A 22,503-nucleotide genomic window follows, 5' to 3' on the forward strand; every position below is an offset into this window, starting at 1 on the left:
TGGGATTCGTAGTTTCATAGGGGGGTCAAACGACTGGCTGCGAAGCGAACAAACACTCCAATCATGGCGGTTCATCGCTTAGCAACCGCTCATGGGAGTTGTAGTATTTTGTTTTCCAGACGGTGGCACTCCAACGGGACTTCTTGGAAGAAAACTTTCCAAAAATTCATCTCAGAGAACGGAAATAATAAGGTAAAGAAAACACAAAGAGAGAGGACATGGGAAGAACATTCAAAAACACAATGACTTGATTTTTTTTTTTTTTTTGCTCCGCGCATTTGTTCCGCGGACCACAGTACGTTACGCTTATGAATTACTGATTTCTTTTTAACAGGGGTGAGTTGCATCACTTTCATGTTAACTTTGCAATGCTAGCTTCCCCTAAGGTTCACCAGGGCACGCAGCTATGGAGGTTATTTTTGTAGCTGAATCAATGCTACAGAATGGGCCACTTTGTAGTGGAAATCTAATTGTGCCTGAAGGCTTTCAGTTCAGATAGGAGCCCTCCAAACTCTGCAAAAAATCTCCAAATTCAGTAAAAAAATGGGTAGCTGCAAGTAAGCTGCTCACCCAAACACAATGTCCATAACTGCCCTTGAACCATCAGACTGTCATCAGACTGTAAAAATGCGTGTTAAAACTAAATCTCTCACTCTGAGACATCTTCTCGCTGTCTATGTCTGCCACTGTGTAATCAGTATAGCAGCGGTGTTGTGTTGGCAGAGAGAGGATGAACAGGTGGGCAGGCCTCAGTATGTGAGTGATCCTCTTTCTCTGTCCCAGTAGGGAGCAGGATCAGGGCAGGTAGGGGACCTGGACAAGCATCCACACCCACCAAGGATGCACTGAACTAGGAAACATCTGCTGAAGTGTCCCCCTCCCCTCCCATCACAGCAATGGTAAGAATCCAACACACAGACAATAAGCTGTCCAATGCCATTTTAGGTTTTACATGCCAGAAAAGTTTTATGTTCTGTAGTAATTGGTGATATCCATTGATAGCATGTAGTTACTTTTGCGGTTGGCTTACATTAAATATTTGTATGAGTAAATGATGTGTAACAAATTGAATTGTGTGCGTAACAACCTAATTGTTAAGGAGGTCAAGATGGAATGTTGAATTGAATCCCAGCATTAATATTTTATGGGCTAAAGCTGTCCATAGGGGGTTCACAGTGTGTGAGCAACGCACAGATGGAGTCAGGAAGATTTCTCTCTCTCTCTCCCTCTCTCTCTCTCTCTCTCTCTCCCTCTCTCTCTCTCTCTCTCTCTCTCTCTCTCTCTCTCTCTCTCTCTCTCTCTCTCTGTCTCTCTCTCTCCCTCTCTCTGTTGGTGGGTGGATGGTATGGGTGGATATGGGTGTGGGTGTTTGCTTCCTCTGACTCATCTTTGTGTACAAGCACTGAAACAAGTGCGTGTGTTCTTTTTGCAGAGTTAATAATTTTGGTTAGGATCCGCCTGATGATGCTGAAAACCAGAATAATGAAACTGGGTCTATCGCAAGCTATCTGAATTTTAATTATATGATGTGTGACTTAAGCACAACATAGGCATGGCTTATTTCAGTGGTGCTGACAATTTCAGCTTACTGTTACATGTCATGAAACATTTCCATGATGGCAGCCTTGTACTCACAAGTTCCCAGCTGTAAGGCGACCCATGCTAAGAATTGTTTTGGTGACTAACTATATATGCATATTGTCAGAGTTAGCCCTCATGTGTATTATACGCAAAATTATACACGGAGGCCTATTACACTACAATTTTATGCAGCACACACCCATACTGCCACCCCCATCTGATTTCAGCTGTCCATCTTCTCCCTATTTTACCCTCTATGCTTTTTTCTGTTTTCTTCATCTTTTTTCACCCCCTCTACCCCCTTGCCTCCATTGATTTTTTTTTGTTTGTTTTTCCAGCTGATTATGTCCCTGTACTCTGATTCGCCGGTGGGCACATTGCTCTCTGCACTCTAATTGGACATTTAATTAGATCACAGTTTTAGTCCAATTAGACTCTGAGATGTGGAGAAAGGGTTTGAGGGGAGAGAGGGAATGGAAGAGGGAGGAGAGGAAAAAGTCCCCAAGCCGGTCTCTGTCCCCCACCTCCCCTTTTCGCTCCTCCTATCTCTTTAGCCATGTTCTGTCTCTCTTTCTGTCTCTTTTTCTGTCTGTCTGTCTGTCTGACTCTCTCTCCCCCTCTCTCCTGAGGCTGTCTCATTAGTGATATAATGGGATGAACCACAACACACAACGCAGCACACACTACCTTTTCAGCAGTCCCTGAACCACATCGGCAGTGACTGGGCCTGCATCAGGTTGTGTGGTAGTTTGTTGGAGTGCTGCTCTCTATTTACCAGGGTTGGGTCTTAGGACCACGGGGCCCCAAATATGGCCCCGATACTGATAAGATGCTCAAACATTAAAAGAGATTGGAGAGACTTTGAAACAAACTGTGTCTGGATAAATAAGATTTGTCTGGGCGTGCATAACACTCTTGAACTGGGTGAGTTTGTTCAGACCCACAGAACATTATTTTACATTCTAGTGGAGATCCCAAGGTTTCCCAAGATCTCAAATATGTCCTGCTGATTTACAGGGGAATGTGTATTAAATGATGCAGAATACATCTAGATATTTTCTGTTTGTTGTAACAGTGCAGCTATACATCAGTGACATCTTGGGTTTGAATATTTCACTCAGTATGAGTATGATGTAGCTCCAGTTAAGCATTGCAATGACTGTATCCAGAATATTCAGGTGCCATTGTCATACAATACGGAAAAATGCTTTTTTTGTTGTTGTTGGTTTTTTGTATCCCCTAGAACATTGTATTTTAACTTTGAAGCTAGCTAATGAGAAGTTTAAGGGAAAATTGTAGTTCAGCGGTTCAGCGAGTCAACTCTACATTTAATATTTATCCATAACAAAATAATTAGACAAGAGGTCCTCTGGTGATCACGGGCCCCTGGTGGTCTTGGGTCCAGCTGTTGACTGACACCGTGTTCCTTTGCAAAGTCTGGCGCCCTCCTCCTCCCATCGCTGTCGGAGGAAAGCACAAGTGGTTTCAGACACAGGCTGCGTGTTATGACTGATTAATCTCCAGCCCTGCCCGACAGACTGCCAGTCACAGCAGCATCGACCAACTCATACCACACACATACTGCACACACTCACAGGCGCCACACACATTAGCAACATGCGGCGCAGAACCCTATCAACTCAGTGGAATGTTCCGGTATGATATCACTGCACCTAATGAGAGTAAGATAAGCCTCATTACCAGCAGCAGCCAGTTAGATGTCAGTCAAACCTAGGGCCGCGCCACACGAGGGTGAGCTCCCCTATGGTGGCACCCTCTTCCCCTTTGGTCGTCATATAGTCCTTTCTCAGTTCTCAGACTCCAAGCATAAACAACACTTTGCCCCAGCGGAATAAAGTGCTCTGGCAAATATACGCACACACACACACACACACAGGCACACATATGCACTTGCTCATGCTCAGGTGTAACGTCCTTAGAGAACACAAGTCAATCTCAATGTCCCTTGAGCGGTCGTCCGCACTGCCTCTCTTACTGGCTTCCTCCTACCCTCCACCCTGAGGAGACAGATAGAGAACTAGGCTCTACTGTGTCCTCTACCACCACCCCCACCCCCAAAACAGACACACACCCACACACACACACTGTCCAAACCTGCCTACCTGCACCACTGATTTTGTTCTGTGTATGTATACGTATGTGTGTTCATGTATAGATGGGTGTCTAGGTGTGTGTGTGCCAGAGAACCACTGTGGTGTTTTAGCCACAGGCGTCGGTACCTGACCCCCGTGGCTGTGAGATTGACAGCTGTGGTCCCGCCTAATTGCATTACTCTCCCAGGTGATTGGCCCAGACCCTGGGGGCTCATTTGTCAGGATGCATCGTGGTAATGATGTAAATTAGCAGATCTATGTGTCACTCAGCCTTTCCCCCCCTGCTGATTGGCCCCGCTGTGCCCCAGGGCTCGGCCCCCAGCTGAGGGAGCCAGCTCATTGGTCTTTGGGGAAGCAGGAAGTCCCCCAGAAATAGGGCTTACAGATTGGGCGTCCCTATGGGCTAATATTATCTTTCCTCCCACCTCTTTACCTGTCAGTCAAAACTGGGGACAGATCCCTCCAGCCTGTATCTCCTATCAGAGACACTCACACACACACGCACGCACACACACACTAATGCACAAGGTGGTGTAGGTGGTATATAGACAGTAATAGCCCCACATCGGCTACTGCCCTAAACACACACTGTAATAACTGCTATATAAAAATACAGTTGTAAAAAGTGTGTGTGTGTGTGTGTGTGTGTGTTTCTCCAGAACAAGAATAAAGGCCTCAGGCTCTGGCTCGGTTTCCCACTGCTTACCCAGCATGCCCCAGCTCTGTCCTCCATCAAAACCAGACACCTTCACGCAGACATCCAGATAGACAGACAGACAGACTCACACGCGCACACACACACACACGTATATACACACACACTTTGACCCCCTGTTTTCTCTGCCTGTGTGTCTCAATAGCTTCCATTCAGGTGTTACTTACATGCCTGGTGTGTGTGCGCGTGTGTGTGTATGTGAAACTCTCCCGTAGTGTCGCTGAAAGGTTTTGAGGGAGTTGCTGGATTCTTTATGAAACTCACCGAGGTTATATGAGGCAGAATATGAATAAAGACTAAATAATGTCAGCATCAGCATGAATCGATAGTTATACAGATGCACAATCATTTGGCCCGGACCTCAGCCGTGATCGATAGTTTACTCTGAGTTATTGTCTTCATATTAACAAGTGGAGTGCTCCCTGAGGAACAGATATGAATGGCTAAATGAAACCACTCCACCGCTCTCAACAGGACTCAGTGTTGTTTTTGCACCGTCCTTTGTTTGCTATCAGACACTGCATCTCAAAAGCCTTTTTAGCCAAATTTGGATGCACTGTAGGAGTTTCCATAGCACTCAAATCCTCATGAAACTCTAATTGCCTGCTCTTGGCAATATGAATGTCTCTCGCGTCAATATGTGAGCAATTGCATGTTTTTTTTTTTTCTTTTGCATTTAAGATTATTCATCAATCAATTCATATTTTTTTTTTGTAGCAGTTGGGGGCTGTCATATTGACTCCAAAATCCGAAAGATAGAAAAATATGTCAACAAAAGGGAAGGAAAAGTTTGTCAGGGTGTAAAGAGTTGTTGTTTTGATTGAAAAGAAGAACATCACAAAGTGGACGGCAGCTTTTTTAATTTAGTTCCCCCTGTAATGGGTCGTTAACGTCAGAAAACAGCATAATACTGTTGTTTTTGAAGGTGCAGCTATATGGCCTCTTTTTGAATTAAGCATGTGTTCGTTAGCATTTGAAGAAGCAATGTGTGTGTGTGAGTGTGTGTGAGAGAGAGAGAGGGAGAGAGAGAGACAAAGAGAGAAAGCACATGCAAGTGAGTGAGTAAGCTTTGCAAATTAGAGATGTTTGTGGCTGATCTTGGTGAAGCCCCCATAAAAACTCTCTCTCACGGAAAATCACTTCCCATGGCTTGGCACATGTGCCAGACACACACACACACACACACACACACACACACGCACGCACACATCTTTAACTACTGTACCTACCATCTCTCCTTCCCACCAGGCTTTACACTCATACATCTACTTTACGGTAAATGTAGTAACTAACCCTTATTAAGTCTCGATGACAAAGCGGGGCTACCTGGCAGAGCGTGAGAAAGCAGCGAGCATGATGGGTAATTGCCATGCGGCACGCAGTGTCTACAGGAGCACTCTTTATGAGGTGAAGGCAGGGAGGGAGAGGGGATGAGAAGAAGGGATGGAGGACACCGTGGTATTCCCTCCTCTCTTCAGCCCTCTCACTTTTCTTTGTTGAGCTCTGATGTTCTCAGAGCTCTGACTGAAGTGATCCAGGTGCCGCCCGCCTCCATCATCAGTGACACATGGGGTATAGGAAAGAGCCCTGTGCCCCTCTCATTACGCGCTAACATGCCTCAACAGTACGTCTGTGTTGTGGTGAGGGGACAATTCTTGTCCTGTTGATGGGACAGTGAGTCAGGTCCGTTTGTGTGACTGTTAATAAAAATGTCTTGGAGGGACCTGAGCTTGTGGCATGAGTTTGTGTCTCTCGCGTTTATGTGTTTAGGGGCAATAATTGATTTCTACTTTGTGCCCCGCAGGGCTTGTCCCACATCTCTAAACACACACACACACACACACACACACACACACACACACACACACACATACACATATACACATACACACGGCAGGGCCTGCTGCAATATTAATGAGACATGAATAAGACATGAAGAGAGACCCCCCTCTTACACACTCACACGGTCCCCATCAGGGTCTCCCCCTCCCCAGCTGCTTCCTGTCTGCAGATTACCCAGCCTTCACTGGGCTCTGGTTAAGTGGGGCCAGGAAGAGATTTAACCCCCTCAGCGGGGGCAGACACACACACACACACACACACACACACACACACACACACAGTCCCTACTGTCAGCATACATTAGCTCCCTTATTGCTGTATTGAAAAGCTTCTGTGTTATTGTGTACTTGAATACTGAATGAGCTTTAGGTGTATGTAGGAGGAGACAGTCATTTATCAGGTTGAACTATGATTGACAATAAGGGAAGATATTTATCAGTGTTGGCTTGAAAGAGATCATCTGTTAAATGCTTCAAATGTAAACGTATACAAAATTTTGATTTTTGGCAAAATTTGAACAAGGTCCAGTGTTTCTTGCAATTTTTTTTTGTCTATTTTGAGGTTAGGCATAATTTTGATTCCAAGTCACAGGTTCAGTCCTTAACCTAACCCAGGTGATGTAGCTGTTATAGCTCTAATGTAGACATTTATATAATTTTACGGTATATGAACAGTGTTGTGATTGCAGTTATGCTGTCTGCAGGAGGCCCCTTGAGCTAAATGTAAAGAAGATGGGTTTACCCTGGGACTACGTGTGCTAAATCCTTCATTTTGGTTTATTAAACATATGATGAGTAAGCTGTGTGCAGCTCCATGTTGAGGCTTGACCTCACATCTGTCTGTGTTGTAGGCATCAGAGCCCTCCAGCGCAGGCCCAGCATCTCTGGGCTCCCAGGTTCATGCTGCAGCTGTCAATGGAGACAGGAGCACCCTACTCAAACTCATCACAGGTAGGTAGCCCACCTCAGCAGGGAGGTCAGAGCTCAGGGTCAGCCACAGCACAGCACCCTGTTGCTGGGATGAAGCTTAGTGTCTCATGCAGAGACACAACAGGGCAGGTGATTGTCAGCGTGAGGCCTTAAACACTGGCCTTCCTGTGATATGCCACCCCGTTGTGTTGGCATGGTTTCAATATTTAACCTGGTATTTAAACATGAATATGTGGAAAATTAAATATGTATCCATATAGATGTGTAATATTAAGTGCATCAAGTTAAGACTGCAACCTCTAAGACTCTTTACAGGGAGACATAATTGTCTCCTATCTCACTCTGTTCTAACAAACCATTTAAAAATAGTAGACAACAAAGTTTCTGTTTACATTTTGAACTGACTGAAGTAAAAGCGAGATGAGTCAAACCTTTCTCTTAAATAATGCTTACACACCCCCTTTGTTTGTATGTGTGTGTGTGTGTAGCGGAGCCCTCGCTGCGGGACCGTGAGGACCAGTTTGGGCGGACCCCTTTGATGTACTGTGTGCTGGCTGACCGGCTGGATTGTGCAGAGACTCTGCTGAAGGCTGGAGCGTCAGTCAACAAGACGGACCACAGCCAGCGCACTGCTCTGCACCTCGCCGCACAGAAGGTACGATGCAGACATGCATAGATACACAGACATACACCGGACCACACACACAAACGGTGACATGATACATGCAGCAGCCTTTTTCACCGCATGAAGAGGATGGCCAGGTCAGAGATTAATAAACTTGATAAACTGCATACACAAGAATCAATAAACAAATGGATTTATAAAGGAAGAGTGGATGGGAGACTAGAGATCTAGTAAAGGTTTGGTGGTGAAGGAAGAGTTGAGTTTTGAGTTTGACGGTCTTTAAGCTGCAGTGGGAAGCCAGTGCCCCCTAGTGGCTGTAGTCATGGCCTTAGGGCTGATGGGGGGCCAGACTCAACCCACAATAATCCCTGGACACATATTGACACACAGTGATGCCAGGTCTTATCCCTCTACCCATCCAATGCTACCTCTTTGTTCTCAACCATGTTATAGCTAGAGCTGCCGCTAATGGTTATTTTTATAATCAATTAATCTGTCAATTATCTTGCCAGTTAATCGGTTAGATCCATGAAATGGTGAAAATGGTGAAAAACCTTGATCGCAGTATCCTATAGCCCAAGGTGACGTCCTCAAATCTGTCTTGTTTTGTCTCAAAAGATATTTAGTTTACTCTCATAAAGGAGTAAAGAAACCAGAAAATACTGACATTTGAGAAGCTGGAATTTGGGCATTTTCTTCCTAAAAATGACTCAAAATGCTTAATAGATTCTCAAAATTGTGGGTGATTAATTTAATATTTGGCAACTAATTTATTCTTCGACTAATTGTTGCAGCAGCAGAATTCCATTTCATTGAAACAAATAAAAGAAGATAGACAATTGGCTACTTGTATTTTTGATTTTAAGTTTTGAAGCCTTGATTGGAAATTTCCTTTTGACTGATGCAATACTAATGGCAATTCCCAGTAGCATGGGAAACAATAATATCCCTTCATGACTTGGACATTTATCAGTGCCTGTCTTCTTTTATGGTCGCTTCTTTTATTCTGCTGATACAGGATCATCATCATTGAAGTAAGGGTGATGGTAATAGGCGAGGGGATCCCTCTCACACATTGTGCATGTGGTATATGTGTGTGTTTGCGTGCGTGTGTGTGTGTGTGTGTGTGTGTGTGTGCTGAGGGGCTAGTGATGGGAGGCCCTGTCTCTCTGACATCTGATCAATAAGTGGCTGAGACAGGCAGAGAGGCCAGGGATTACTGATCTAATTGGACTGAGAATAGGGAGGATAGAATACACACACACACACACACACACACACACACACACACACACACACACACTCACCGTCTAGATGCATGCTCACACACAAGATAGATTTGTCAGACTGTGACATTGTGGTCACAGGATGGCAAATATACAAAATATACACACCAAACACAGACATGCGCACGTGAACACACACCCTGTGGTTTTATGGCAGCTGTCGCACAGCACGGCACATCACCCAGCAGCCTGGCAGCGAGAGGCTGAGACCAGCGGATAGTGTGAAGACGAGGACGATGATGATGATGACCGTGATGTGGTGGGAATGACAGGCAGAGTGGCTGCTTAGCCAGGCCACAGAGCCCCTGTTTATTGTTTAACAGCCCATCACACACACACTGAGCAGAGCGGCAGGGGGAGCCAACGAAGATGGATGACCTGTGGATCGAAGTAGACACCACTAAAGCTGCCGAGTCTGTGTGTGTGTGTGTGTGTGTGTGTGTGTGTGTGTGTCAGTCAGTCAGTGCTGCTGTCTGAAGCTCATTGTTCATGACTAACATAGAGTAGAAGGGGTATGTCTCAGCTACTTAGGCTAGTATACCTTTTTACAGTGGTGTGTGTGTGTGTGTGTGTGGCAGGGGAATGTGCGTTTCCTGAAGCTGCTGCTGTCCAGGCGAGCTGATTGGCTGCAGAAGGACCTAGAGGAGATGACCCCGCTCCACCTGGCCACCAGGCACCCCTCCCCCAAAGCCCTCGCTCTGCTGCTCAAACACATAGGACCTGGAGAAGTGGACACGCAGGACAAGAACAAGGTACTGCGACACAAACATACACACACACACACACACACACACACACACACACACACACAAAACAGAGCTAGAGAGGGTTGCAAAACAGTCCCCACGGGGCACGGATATTCTGGAAATTCAAGTCCATTCCAGCCAAAGTCAAGGAATTCAGTAAATCCCTGGGAAAATCATGGAGAACAATATTTTGGTATTTTGTCTGCTTCATTTTAAAAATTGTGGAACTACTTATTCACTGAATGTAATTTGTGTTTTTCATTGCCTTCATGTTCCCTTGGAGAATCAAACACAAACTTAAATAAGACACCTGAATCTGAAGTGTGTTTAAAATTGTAATCAGGGGGGAAAAAAATCACTCACTTTGATACATGTGATGCAAATTATCATTTTCGTCACGTGAAATCATGGAAAAATTAGGGAGTTTTACATGTAACAGAGTGGGAACCCTGTCTAGAGCTGCCCATAGTTTGTCTACAGTTGGAGAAGCAGCCGGTTCAGGCATCTGACCAATAACCCACAAAGAGATAATTGACTGACTGAAGACGGTTCCTTAGAAGCAGCAGGAGTTTGAGGTCACAGGCACACGTGCACACGCACCTACATGCATGCACGCACACACCATACACACATAGGCACGCACACACAGAGACACACTTGCGAGGCAGTGAATGATTCAACAATCTGCGGCTTTGTCCTGTGTTCCGTTGATAAGACCACAAACGCACGCACACACACACATACGCACAAACACACAGTCTCCTCTGTCTATTGGAGCTGATGTCTATCTGACATCAGTAGTTACTTTTGTAATAATCCAATATGCATCATCGTGTCAGATGACAGTGGTTTCAGCAAATCTCAGAATAGCACAGTAGCCCACATGGAGGCAGTATCTGGGTTACCGTCTCAGCTCACTGCTGCAACTTCAATACACGCTTTGTGTGGTGTATTTCCTTCATATATCCTCTTCATACCATTGTGCGGCGAGCTTTTGCTCACACGTTAACACATGTAAACACTCACACACACGTTCTTACACACATGCACCCAGAGACCTCTCAAACCCGCCAGTATAATTGTCCTCTCTGTTTTCACCTGCTTTATACCACCTTTCTCTTTCTCTTTCTCTATCTCTGTCTCTGTGTCTGCAGCAAACTGCCCTCCACTGGTCTGCCTTCTATAACCGACCAGAACATGTTCGCCTTCTCATCAAGCACGACTCCAACATCGGCATCCCAGACAGCGAGGGGAAGATCCCTTTGCACTGGGCTGCACACAGCCAGGAGCCCAGCGCCACACAAACTGTCCGCTGCATACTGGTACAGGCTGTCTTGCACGCACATATGCACACACACACACACACACACACACACACACACACATTTAAATTTGTTTGTCTTTATCATTGCTCATCCCACATTCTCTGCTTGTTATGTGTGTTCGTGTGTGTGTGTGTGTGTGTGTGTGTGTGTGTGTGTGTGCAGGAAGCAGCTCCCACTGAGTCCCTGTTGAACTGGCAGGACTACGAGGGTCGGACACCCCTACATTTTGCTGTTGCTGATGGTAACGAGGCAGTGGTGGAGGTGCTGACGTCTTACGAGGGCTGCAGTGTGACGGCCTATGACAACCTCTTCAGAACACCGCTGCACTGGGCTGCTCTACTCGGTGAGACGGCCGACCCGCTCGTGTGTCCTTTCCCACTCGGCTCCCTGTATATGTACCCCCACGTGTGTCTGAGCCTCCAGTGTTGCCCTTTTTCCGACTTACTCACACTGACACAAGATGCTTGAAACCATTTTCACATGTGTAAATCCAGTGGATTGGTGGGTAGCTCTTGGTGTCAGCTTAGCATAAAGACTAAAGTCTAAGGGGGTCATTTACCAAGCTCCGTTAAAAATAAAAAATAAACTTTACAGCAACTCTGAAGCCATCTTATTTGTTTTATGTGTATTTGAAAGACATGTTTTAGGAATAGTGATTTTTATCACCAGAACTTCAACCTGAAACATTAATCCAAACAGCAGCAGATGTGGGACAATTGCATTTGTCATCCAAAACATCACAGTTGCATGAAATTGCAAAAGAAACATTGGAAGAACACACGATGAACCTGCTGACTCCAAAAGGCCTTGCTGAAGAGTTGACTTCTCAACAAACACTGGAAACATGGAAAAGTTGTTTTTAAATATTGATAATGCACCCTACACTTGACATGTTTACCTTTAACTCACTGAGACTAATTACTGCTGTTTGTCTTTGTAGAGCAGAGTAGCTGAACATTTGTCCCAGCTCCCATATCGCACATCTCAATCTAACATCCTTGTTGTTATCTGTCACCCCGGCTTATGTTTGCTGAGTTACGTACGAACTTATTTGCTTTTTCTGTGCGTACGTTTGTGTGTGTGTGTGTGTGTGTGTGTGTATGTGTGTATATGCCTCTAATTTAAATATGAGTGTTTTTCAGGCCATGCCAGGATTGTGCACCTGCTGTTGGAGAGGAACACATCAGGAACTATTCCCTCTGACAGCCAGGGAGCAACGCCTCTGCACTACGGAGCGCAGAGCAACTACGCTGTGAGTCAAACACACACACACACGCAGAACTGAAAGAAAGTTGGTTCAACATCAAAGCCGGTTGATAGTCTGCATCATTGTGAGAGTAAAAGACTGCGAGAGCAAAGGCACGATGCTGTTTTATTTGCTTGGTCGACTTTCCACATGAGTAATCCCAAGGTCCCGTGTGTTTAGGAAACTGTGCGTGTGTTTCTGTCCCACCCGTCGGTGAAGGATGAGCCAGACTTGGAGGGGCGGACAGCTTTCATGTGGGCTGCTGGGAAGGGCAGCGATGATGTCATCCGTACCATGCTGACCCTCACCCCTCATATCGATATCAACATGGCTGACAAGTACGGAGGCACCGGTGAGTCCCTTCAAAACATACACATACACATTTCCCATGTGTATGTGTTTTTTTTTCCTCTGCAGGAGGAACTGAAGCTCCTCTAACTGCTTTGACAGGTGTGAAAGCTGCGTGCCCCGTGTGTTTACAGAACATGGTGACCTAAATGCCTTGACACACACCTCCGTCCACACGCATACACACATGTGCATGCACACATTCACACAGACCTTGGTGCATGCCTCTCTGCTCTGTTTGTTTTGGAACATGGTGTTGGAGGTTACGCAGGTGCTTGTGTGAGGCTGGGGATGATGATGTCACAGGGGATTCCCCCAGGGTGCTAGAGCAACAGTGTGTGTGTGTGTGTGTGTGTGTGTGTGTGTGTGTGTTAGAGAGAGAGAGAGGGAGAGAGGGAAGTGATATTGTCAGCAAAATTAGTGCGTCCCAGTGAGCTCACTGAATAGACTCCAGCCGCTGCCATAGCATTGTCGCATGACTTCCTGTGACTTCCTTGTGTGTTGCTCTCTCTCTTTCTCACACACACACACACACACACACACACACACACACACACACACACACACACACACACACATATATAAATATATATGCACACACATGACTTGCCATGTTCCAGCCTCTGGCTGATTCCTCTAATCTCCACGGCGATAGCCCCCCTGTTCAGCCAGGCAGTCATTGTTTATGCATGCATAATATGTGCTGGTTGAGTCATCCTAATGAGACGGTGTGAAGGGCAGTGGAGCTGACTGGTGCTCAGATCACTTCCCTGCACTTGACTCTAGTCCCTACTGTCTGGGGACGTGTGTGTGTGTGTGTGTGTGTGTGTGTGTGTGTGTGTGTGTGTGTGTGTGTGTGTATGTATGTGGGGGGGTGGTTAGCCACAAGGAGGTTTAAGTGGATTGCTCCTCATTGAATTTCTTTGTCCATTTAACCCTCGGTTGACTAGGGCTTAGCTGCAGCTCAGAGAGAAGCTGCAGCTAAGGGGATGAACTGACAAACCAAACACAGAGGAGGAGCAGTTTGTGTAATTGTGGGTGCTTATTTTCCGGTTACATTTAGGACTTCATATGCTCATTTAAAGGTGATTAATAGGTGTGTGTACATTTCACGCAGCGCTTCATGCGGCCTCCCTGTCGGGCCATGTGAGCACAGTGAGGCTCCTGCTGGAGAGGGGGGCCATGGTCGACTCTTTGGATGTGATGAAGCACACGCCGCTGTTCCGCGCCTGTGACATGGGACACAGAGATGTCATACTCACACTCATCAAAGGTGGGTGGGTGTGTTTAGTACATATGTGTGAGCAACAGAATAATAGTGCTTTCTCCATTTTTTGGAATATCACAGTATTTGTCAGAAAAAAAAGCCTTTACTCTTTTACATGATCATTCTAAGACCACAGAGATATTGTCAGGGCACTATTACTCAGAGCCCTTACAGTCCTGAAAATGTTGGTGCACTAGGAACTGAAGTTTACTGAGTTAAATACCTCAATTTAAGTGTAAATGTAATGACTTTAGGTTCTGCACGTGTGGACCTAGTGGATGTGGATGGTCACACCGCTCTGCACTGGGCAGCTCTGGGCGGGAATGCGGAGGTGTGCCAAGTGCTGATGGAGAATGGGATTAGCCCTAATGTACAGGTGTGAATACACACATGCACACACACAACTCATGGTGGCACTACATTAATTATCCTTAATCAGACTGTTAAAGAGGTTTCTATGTGATTACTGTTGTGCAGGACCAAGCGGGGCGGACCCCCCTGCAGTGTGCTGCCTACGGAGGCTACATCACCTGCATGGCAGTTCTCATGGAGAACAATGCCGATCCAAACATACAGGACAAGGAGGTACAAACCCACTCGCTATACATATATACTAGTGCTGTGAGCTATGAAGAAAATCAAATATCACAATGTCTTTAATTCAATACCTTGATGTTTATAAATATATTATTACAGTTATTACTATAATGTAGCCTTTAAAACCAGGAGAAGACAACACTTACACCATATCACAATATTATGATCCAAAATCCCAGATGATATCCAGCTTCACATTATGATACAAAAATACTAGATAGATAGATAGATAGATAGATAGATACTTTATTCATCCCGAAGGAAATTCACAGTTTTCAGCAGTATCCACAGAGTACAAGATTAAGTAAATCAAAAATAAAGAATAAGTAAATCAAAAATAAAGAATAAAAGATGACCCTCGAGATCTAAAGATCTAAGTACCCAATGTGCAAAAAAAAACAATGTGCAAAAAAACAATAGAACCAGTGTGCATCGATGTATACAATGTGCATAGATGAGGGCAATGTGCAAATTTACAGTATAAACAGATGATAAATAAATAAATAGCACCCAGATGATAAATAGATGATAAAAAACCAATAAAACCAGTGTGCATCGATGGATACAATGTGCAAATTTACAGTATAAACAGAAGATAAATAAATAGCACCCAGATGATAAATAGATGATAAAAAAAAACCCCAAAAAAACAGTGTGCATCGATGTATACAATGTGCATAGATGTGGGCAATGTCCAAATTCACAGTATACATCGCCCAGCCCCATAGGCACTCAACTAATACAACTAATGCACATCCTACAGTATAAATGCTTGCTTTCTTGTACAGGGCCGCACTGCTCTCCACTGGTCATGTAACAACGGCTACCTGGATGCTGTGAAACTGCTGCTGGGCTACAACGCCTTTCCCAATCACATGGAGCACACAGAGGAACGGTGAGGAAAGACAGAGAGTGGGTGGAGAAGAAGTTAAAGTTACCCAAAATACAATTTAAAAAAAAAAAAAAAAAAAGATGTTTTCCCATTTACTGGTAGTGCAATCTTTACGTCCAGATAGCTTGTGGTGAGATTTTGAGATTTTAAGGTTTACCGAAGAACCCTGTATCCATCTGCCCCCAACAAGTACAGATTAGAGTCAGATAGAAACAGGAAATAGCTCCAAAAAAAGTCTCCACCCACGAGGGCTGTAGTTTGTGTTGCTTGCTCATGTCATTGTTTTTGGAAAGGGCTGCTCCTGTCGAGTTTTTCACCTTGACAGTTTTGTATTTTAGGTGAATTGCAAACGTAGGTGAGGAAACAGGGCAGGGCATGAAATTGATGTATGTATTGCATTTTTGGCTTGTGTGTGTGTTTGTCTGTGTGTGTGTGGTGGGGTTGTGCAGGTACACCCCCCTGGACTACGCCCTGCTGGGGGAGCACAGCGAGGTGACTCAGTTCATGCTGGAGCACGGCGCTCTGTCGATAGCAGCCATCCAGGACATCGCCGCTGCCTCCATCCAGGCCATCTACAAGGGCTACACAGTCCGCAAGGCCTTTAGGGAGAGGAAGCAGCTCCTCATGAGGCACGAGCAGCTACGCAAGGACGCCGCCAAGTGAGAGACGAGCACACACACAAACACAGATGCATTCACATATCCGTGCACCCAGATGTGCGCAGAGGCAAGTCTTTGATTTAAACAAACTCAAGCACACACAGGTAATGATGCCTGAGTCATTGTTTCTCTCGCTCTGTGCTGCTTTTGTTCATTGTAATGCACACCAACGTCTCTCCCTTTGTCCCACGGCGCCTTTTGTAATTTACAATTACAGGCATTGTGTTCATCTTTCATTCTTTTGTTGGTATCTGCTTTATCTCCCTCTGTCTTCGTCTCCTCAGAACATAGGAACAGTCACACTCCGTCCGTATCCGTCTTTCTTGCTGTCATCCATGTACACACATACATCTTCACCTGTCTTTGTCTTCTGCCTTCTTCTCCCTTTGCCATTTGCTCACAGTCACACCTTTATTCCATCTTCCACAATGCTATAGAGAGTTCAACTTGTTTACAGAGGACATGCTGCTTTCCACTTCCTTTTTTTTCTGATTTCAAAGCTGGGGCAGGTATTTAAAACTTTCTTTGGTACAAAAACGAAAAATGTAAGGACGCACAAAAGTGATACTATGAATTGGTCTTGTTATGAATCAAAAACATCACTTTGCATTGTCATTAGTAGTTCTACCAAAGCGTACATTATACACTAAAAATCACACACCATATCGATAGAGATTTCAGAATTACCACAAATGTCAGGATCAAATTCATATACGTAAACCGATGAAGTTCATCATTTTCCATTCCTAATGCTCAACATCTCAAGTTGATGTAACTTATAAGATAGCAAGTATGCATAGCGTGTTATTCTCTTTGATTGATTTCTATTTTGAATTTAAAATCAGCTATCACCACACCAAGCCATGGTCCATAGTTATAGGCTCTATGATCTGGACCTGGCCCTTTTGACCCAAACATTATGTTTTTAAATTGCTCTAGCTAAAATAAAATGAATTTTAATGGAGTGAGTGTGGCTTGTGTGTATTTTTGTTGTACCTCTGCTGCCCGTCTTGTTGCCTCACTTTTTCCCTGTGTAACCTATACACTGGCTATTAAAGTATGCACTGTGTAACATAGTTCCAGTGCTAATTATTCTCATCACATGTCTGTGATATTAACTCGTTTTTATGACTAGATTTATTATGTCATGGTATTTCTGCATGAGACCATCTCTACCCTACAGTGTGACCATAACCCACAATCACATCCCTTTCAAAACCTGTCCGTAAGTTGAAATAAAACTGTGTGGAAGCATGTACAAATTTTAATTCATCAGTTTAAATGGTGCCATTCAGACTAAACGGTCTCTCATGTTTAGATTCAGCTGCCTTACTGTTTATTTATTGTCTTGTTTGTGCTCAGGAAGCGAGAGGAGGAACAGCGGAGAAGGGAAGCAGAGCAGCAGATCTCACTGGCCAGCGCAGAGAAACGGAAGATGTCACCGGCACAAGCAGAGCAAGAGAAGCTCTCCTTGGTGAACATCATGAAGGACCTATCAGTGAATGACTCAGTGGCGGAAGCAAAGAAATCATCCAAAGCTGAGCGCACTAAGAGCAAAGATGAGGGACACAAAGGTACAACACATCCACAGATCCTTGAGATTGTAATAATTAACTCACAGTTTGAAACACTGCATGATGCGGAGGTCATCATATTGTGTCAGATTTAGTTAAAATAAAGTTTTAACAAAGTTACCTGTGGCAGTTATTTGTTATTTATTATTTATATATTATTTATGTGTTTGCTAGCATGAGAGATAAATAGGATAAGGAAGAAAATATCTTTCTAAGCTGCAGTTTCTAAAAAAGCTTCCTTTTCTTGTTTCTTCTAACTCTTTCCCTCACAGGCCACAGGAGCCGATCCTCCAGGAGAAGTAAGGAGGCTGAGCCACATGAGGTCCCTAACGCTCTGCCCAGTCACTGTCATGTGAATTGCGACCCTGTTCCCTATGCTGTCCAGACCACCAGGCTGAAGGAGCGACTATCGCCGGCTGGCTGCAGTCGGCCTCCCAGCCCCAAACCCAGACCCCCCACCACGCCCAAGGCCAAGAAACGATCTTCCTTGAATTCAAGCACTCCCTCCATGAGCTGCACCGCCACTGACCAAACTGACGCCATCACCAAAGAACGCATGCCGCTAAACAAGAGAGACACTCACACCACTGCACAGACAGCCCTTGGCAAGACTGACGCACACACCTCCCCGCAAAAGTACAGAAACAACAAGGAGCACAGTTCAGAAAGACCCGCAAAGAGCGACCAATCACACACTCCCTCATTAAGATGCCGTTCTGCTCTGGACCACAAAAGCCCTTCCAGCAAGACACACACTCACGCTGCCACACACATACCGATCTCCATGCGCACACAGAGGGAACATGACAGAGAGCAGCACAGGAGGAGGAATGAGGCTGCGCGCATCATCCAGCGAGCCTGGAGAAGGTGTGTCTCTGTGTGTCTGCTGTTGAATGTGTGGGTTTGTACCTGGGAGGCTGCTCAGTAGCTGACCGTGGGAGATTGTCAGTGCCATGTGGTGCCCACATGTGCCCCCTTCCATCTACATGCCCCCATCTCCTATTCCCCATAACACCCAAATTCCCCTCATGTATGGTCTGGATGCCATCAGCACTTGGGGGAGAGAGCGTGGGAGACAGGGGTGAGACGAGGAGGCAGGGGACAGACACGGGCTGTAATCTAGAGCCCTCACACTGTTTTAACAAGAGGCTAAAAGTTCAGGCGTGCCGCTGTAATAGCTACCAGCAGGCTTTCTTTACCTTTCTCTCTCTCACACACTCTCCATCTCTCTCAGGGCCTGCCAGCCCACCCCAGGAGGTCCTCTGTTTCCATTCAGTTTCACAATTATATTCTGTGTGCCCCAGCTATTAACTGACTTGAACAAACTGTTTCTGTTTTGTTTATGCTTTAGTGAGTATTAGCGTTTGGAGTTGCCAGCTTTTAGGCCTTTGAACACTGTCCCTGATTTTCCAGTTTAACTGTGCATGCGTGTTTGCTGCTGTGGATGTGCTCCCGCAGGTTTCACGTAAGAAGCAGGATGAGAGAGGTCCATGCTGCGGAAGGGGCGGAGTCAACCGACGTGAGCCACGCCCACAACCGGAGGAAGGCCGAAATCAGAGCTCCGGCCGCTAAATCAGCACCAAGTAAGAGCTCGGTGCTGCAAAGCATCTATGGTAAGATCATTCAGCATCCTTTGTCAGCTTGTTCTGTTTATGATTAGATTCCTTTTTATTTGATTTCATTTAATTGACTGTATTTGAGTCAAGCTAATAGTTACCCACTTGGCACCTATCGCACTCCTGTCCTGCCTGGAAATGATTCCGCCTTCCTGAGATTTCCTCCATTTTCCCCCTTTTTGGCATCTGGTATTTTCTCTCTCCCACCATGAGGGTTTGGATCAGGGGATGTCTAAAAACTGTAGGCCTGTAATGCCCTGTGAGGCTGTAACTGTGATCAAGCGCTCTAAATACTTGGACTTGGACATTCTTGTACTGTGTAAAACCACACACACCTTTTCATCTAAGGTGAAAACTTTGGGAACAGCAGCTGGGGAAGAAATCAGGAGTTTTTCTAAAACCTCGTATGGTAGTCGGACCAGTGCAGAACATGAGTGACTAAATCTTTGCGTGGAAACACATTCGAGTGTCTGGATGATGCTCCAGAGCCACATAGCAGGACAGTATCAGCGTGGTTGTATGTGCGGAACCTCTGGTAGGGTTTCACCCCACAGACAGCCTTGACCTTCATCACACATCACCAGGTGATGACGGGAGAATGGGCAGAAACTGCCGCGCCAAAACATACAAGTATGCACACTCCCCCTCAGCAGACAGATAGATACACCCCAAGCTTCTGACATGGTCCACCCCTCTCCCCTTTCTCTCTCTCTCTCTCTCTCTCTCTCTCTCTCTCTCTCTCTCTCGCTCTCTCTCGCTCTCTCTCTCTCTGACAGTCCTGGCACTGTGAAAAGTTCAGAGCTGTCAGGGGGAATGTCAGACGACTGTGTAGAGCTATCTGCTGAACACACACACACACACCCAAACCCAAACCCCCACAGAGTGCCACACTCACACACTGATGAAACTCATTCTCTTGCTCGCTCTCTCTCTCTTTTTTTTTTTTTTTTTTCTTTTTCTTTTTCTTTTGAGGGAGACAGACATTTGGTACACAACTCTAGACTGGATCACACAACATAGTTAATCATCATCCACCTATTTTTAATTGCTCATTAATTATTATACATCAGATAGTTCCCACATATTTCCCTGTGTTCATCTATCTCTGTCATTCTCTCTTTTCGTAACACACAATTCAGTCGATCTCTCTGACTGACACCAGCACAAACAGACAGTGAGCTATGCATTTTTCTATCACAGATAACAAAATCATGTGTGTCCAAAAGTTGCTGCATTTAAGTTGAGGGTGGGAGGTGACTTCACAATACAATATGTATCACAGTATATGGGTCACAATATAATTTGTATCACAGTACATTCCAATACTCTAACCCTAACCCTACAACATAACACCTTGGTTAGACTAATAAAATATGCAACATAACAGATCATAAATCAAGTCATAAACTGACTCAAAACTATCCAAATCAAAACTCATGTTCCAGTTGAAACAGAATTGGCCTAATGCACTTGCATTACACTGCACTAAAATGTAAATGTCATGTCATCAGGTGAAAATGGGCGACACAGTAGATAATGAAGCAGTACATCAAATACTGGCATGTGCAGCTGTATGGTGTTTTTTACACAGTTATACTGGAAGTGTTGGTGCACGTGATCGTTCTAGCCATTGGGATTCTAAATAGAAGGCCCTAGTGAGGATCGAACTCACGACCCCTGGTTTACAAGACCAGTGCTCTAACCACTGAGCTATAGAGCCTCACTTACAAGTGGAAGTGTCAAATGAGTCACATAAAGGACACACCTGAGCGCCGTAGGTGTGTGCTCTAACTCGACAGACCAGTTACTGCAGCATCCCAAGCTTCTTGACGTAGTCTTAGCCAGTTGATGAGGTTTCTAAATAATTAAGTGCAACTCTTGTGATGTGCCATTTGAGATAAATGATATTTAACTTAACAGCTGTTTAAATGCACCATATGACTCATAGTGTAATTTATTTATTTTACCATATTTATTGTCGGGCTGCATGACTCAGGAGGTAGCGCAGTTGTCTGGTGATCAAACGGTCCCCAGTTCATTCCCTGGGTCCTGCAGAGAGTGTGAATTTGTGTGTGTGTGTGTGTGTGTGTGTGCATGGGCGGTCAGTAGACTAGAAAAGCTGTATAGAAATGCCCTTCATTTACCATTATTTACTGTCCTGTAGGTAACTCTATGGCCAGGCGAGGGCGTTCCCTTCGAGGCTCTCAGTCTCAGCTCCTCCTGGACTTGTCTCTACGCTCGCAGAGCCAGTGTAAGCACATACTGTACACACACACACACACTCTTTTTGTCCAGTGTAATTATCTAAAAGGTAACTTTATGTTGTTTCTATGTTACAGTGAGCGGTATAGATTGCGTTCACCTGTGTGATACCGTGAGTCAAGCCAAGCATTACTCTTACCACCTGAGACCCCGCAGTGCTGGACAGGGGACAAGAGGCCGGGGAAAACACTGAGGCTGCACACACACACACGCGCACACACACACACACACACACACACACACACACACACACACACACACACACACACACACTCCCAGTTCGTGCTCATGCTCTTTGATGTTTTCTCAGCTGGCTGGCGACCTTACCTCTATAGAATTATTGGGCACATTGTTCCGTCAGTGTGCCAAGTTTTCTAAAATTAAGCCATATGACATCACAGCCATGACCTCACAGGGTGGGGTTAAGTCTACAGAAATGGTGTGTGTAAAAGATAACCTTTCATCCATTGTGGAAGGAACACACACACACACACCATCTCACTCGCTCTCCATCTCTCAAACACACACACTGAGATAACCTTTCCTCCTGATGTGGAGAATGAGGCAGTCTATCAACAGCCAGTCATACAGCAAGTCCACCTGCAGCCACATGCGCACACACACACATACACACACACACACACACGTTTTTCTCTGTTACTCTCAAAACACCAGTCTGGTCTCTCAGTGCCTTCCTTCTCAAGTGGAAGATGTATTTCTGAACTATGCTGATTTTATTTACGCTCATATACATTTGCACAAAAGTAGTCCTTATTTTATTGGCACTATTTTGTAATTATAAACATATACCTCATTGTTGTTTCCTGCTTTTTTATTGTGTTAGAGAAAAATACAAAAAAAAAATGAATAAATGCAAAC

At 45.1% G+C, this 22,503-nt stretch overlaps 1 protein-coding gene and 1 non-coding gene across 2 annotated transcripts; one reads left to right on the top strand and one right to left on the bottom strand.

Annotated features, from left to right (window-relative positions):
- The first annotated feature begins 129 nt into the window (after nucleotides 1-129).
- On the top strand, nucleotides 130-22,501 carry invs (inversin). Its single transcript, XM_030072167.1, has 19 exons — nucleotides 130-192; nucleotides 787-899; nucleotides 7,103-7,202; nucleotides 7,670-7,836; nucleotides 9,671-9,844; nucleotides 10,993-11,160; nucleotides 11,326-11,506; nucleotides 12,306-12,415; nucleotides 12,590-12,761; nucleotides 13,875-14,030; nucleotides 14,279-14,400; nucleotides 14,502-14,609; nucleotides 15,410-15,516; nucleotides 15,963-16,172; nucleotides 17,535-17,746; nucleotides 18,019-18,613; nucleotides 19,205-19,359; nucleotides 21,527-21,613; nucleotides 21,702-22,501. Exons 2-19 carry the CDS (start codon nucleotides 897-899, stop codon nucleotides 21,815-21,817), a joined length of 2,943 nt encoding a protein of 980 aa, XP_029928027.1. The 5' UTR covers nucleotides 130-192; nucleotides 787-896; the 3' UTR covers nucleotides 21,818-22,501.
- Nucleotides 21,010-21,082, bottom strand: trnat-ugu (transfer RNA threonine (anticodon UGU)). Its single transcript has one exon. It is a non-coding gene; the product is annotated as a tRNA-Thr (tRNA).
- Nucleotides 22,502-22,503: the final 2 nt, after the last annotated feature.

The sequence above is a fragment of the Myripristis murdjan genome, chromosome 16 (genome assembly GCF_902150065.1).
Source record: "Myripristis murdjan chromosome 16, fMyrMur1.1, whole genome shotgun sequence".
Taxonomy (NCBI): domain Eukaryota; kingdom Metazoa; phylum Chordata; class Actinopteri; order Holocentriformes; family Holocentridae; genus Myripristis; species Myripristis murdjan.